Here is a 2342-nt window from a genome sequence, read left to right on the forward strand (position 1 = left end):
ACGCAGAAATTCATTAAACCCAATCGCCTTTACAGCTTTACAGATCCTCATGCAAACTCGTAGATTTATACGTTTATAATATTTTTCAGTTGTGTTTTAAAGCTGACAGTGTTTGTAGTGGTGACGTTTAAGTGGTGCGACCACGGTGCAGTTGGTTTATAGCCAGCTACATCAGCAACAGCTTTTGGCTTCTGGCAACTTCATTTATGCTTCGAAAAACACAGATGTGGCGTTTCTCTGTGACGTTTATCACGCTGAACAAAACCTGAGTATCATAAACCTGAGAATCCCATTTAAAAATCCTGTGAGGTTTTTGATGAGGGAACCAGTGCGATGCTGACTGACAAAAACACGTCATCCCTTCACAACTCTATGTCGGTTCATTTTTTTCTCTTCAATTAAATCGTAAAATTGGTCTCAAATTTAATTCTGAGTGGCGATAAATCTAACTTGTCTTAAGCTGTAGGGACCCTGTTATACTGAATGCCAGAAAGTTGTATGTCGGTAAAGTTTTGTTAAAACCGAAGTTTTCTCTTCTTTAGTCCTGAGGGTCTGGATCAGGACAGTGCGTCAGCCTCCAGTGGCGGCCCGCTCAGGGGACGCTCCGCTGTCGGCAGGAAACACCGCTTCGACCTGGCTGCACGCACGCTGTTAGCACGAGCTGGTAAGAATATTTCACAAACGTGTCTTTTATCTTTCTTCACAAAGAGTGTGATTACATGGACAAGAACAACCCGTTCATCAGGTTTTATCCTGGACATATTCAGGATAAAGTGTATTAGACATATTAAAAAAAGACTATTTAAAAAGGCAACATCACGTAAAAGCTTGTCTATAAAAATGTGTTTTACGAGGTGAATTATAATTTTGCATCGTGATAGCGGGAGGAATAAAGGGCGATTTATTCGTGTTCGTGTGAACTGTTTTTGTCACTTTGACCTCCGTCTCCCTCTCAGCCGGACTGTACCGCTCGGTACAGGCCCACCACAGCCAGTCTCGCCGCGAGGTCTCCTCCCTGCAGCAGCAGCAGGACCCCGGGGCCCTGTACGACTTCAACCTGGACGAGGAGCTGGAGATGGACCTGGACGAGGAGACCATGGAGGCCATGTTCGGCCAGGACCTGGCCAGCGACACCGACATTCTGGGAATGTGGATCCCGGAGGTACTGGACTGGCCAACATGGGTGTGTGTGACTTTATGCTCCGTTCAGAGGGCTGCATCACCTGTCTGCTCTTCACCTGCTGCATCACCTGTCTGCTCTTCACCTGTCTGCTCTTTACCTGCTGCATCACCTGTCTGCTCTTCACCTGTCTGCTCTTCACCTGCTGCATCACCTGTCTGCTCTTTACCTGCTGCATCACCTGTCTGCTCTTCACCTGCTGCATCACCTGTCTGCTCTTTACCTGCTGCATCACCTGTCTGCTCTTTACCTGCTGCATCATCTGTCTGCTCTTTACCTGCTGCATCACCTGTCTGCTCTTTACCTGCTGCATCACCTGTCTGCTCTTTACCTGTCTGCTCTTTACCTGCTGCATCACCTGTCTGCTCTTTACCTGCTGCATCACCTGTCTGCTCCTTACCTGCTGCATCACCTGTCTGCTCCTTACCTGCGGCATCACCTGTTGCTCACAGCGTCCTCACTCTGTATCTGCATGCTTTATGAGACGCTCACTGATCTAACTGGCATGGAATGAAAGATTAAACACTAACGATCTCAGAGCTGATAACGGGCTGCTGCTTGGACCTCATTAATGCAGAGCTATCGTTGATTCATATTTCTGACACGTCACTGCACGCACGCTGACCCGCTCCTCTAAACGCCTTTGTCTGTCGTGTGTGTTTTGTCTTCCTGTGTGTGAAAATGTGTGTGTGTGTGTTCTCCCGTGATTGTCCCGCACCTCGCAGCATGTGTGTGAGACAGACGATCGAGATGAAGTGGTGGTGTGCGAGCTGTGCGAGGCCAATGTGGCCAACTTCAATCAGCACATGAAGAAGAGCCACCCGGGCTGCGGACGCAGCGCCAATCGCCAGGGTTACCGCAGCAACGGCTCGTACGTGGACGGCTGGTTCGGAGGCGAGTGCGGGAGCGGAAACCCCTACTACCTGCTGTGTGGCGGCTGCAGAGAGAAGTACCTGGCCATCAAAAGCAAAGCCAAAGTGCCCATCGTGGAGAGGTACGCACACCTGAGAGCCACCGAGTGAACATGGAGGCACAACTGTTTGTCTTTTATTTATTTTTTGTTAAAGAAGGACACTGTCCCAACGTGCCCGTTAACAATATGCCAACATGATATGTTGATTCTGTTTGGTACGTATTACTTTTGACCGTCTTGAAGCTTTTA

The 2342-nt window shown here is 48.7% G+C and overlaps 1 protein-coding gene across 1 annotated transcript; it reads left to right on the plus strand.

Moving 5' to 3' along the window:
- Positions 1–542: 542 nt before the first annotated feature.
- LOC121964246 (probable E3 ubiquitin-protein ligase HERC1) lies at positions 543–2174 on the plus strand (the record flags this gene model as incomplete). Its single annotated transcript, XM_042514461.1, has 3 exons — positions 543–664; positions 957–1162; positions 1906–2174. Coding segments are annotated over 3 exons (597 nt in total), but the record flags the coding sequence as incomplete, so codon positions are not given.
- Positions 2175–2342: the final 168 nt, after the last annotated feature.

The sequence above is a fragment of the Plectropomus leopardus genome, unplaced genomic scaffold, assembly GCF_008729295.1.
Source record: "Plectropomus leopardus isolate mb unplaced genomic scaffold, YSFRI_Pleo_2.0 unplaced_scaffold14784, whole genome shotgun sequence".
NCBI lineage: Eukaryota > Metazoa > Chordata > Actinopteri > Perciformes > Serranidae > Plectropomus > Plectropomus leopardus.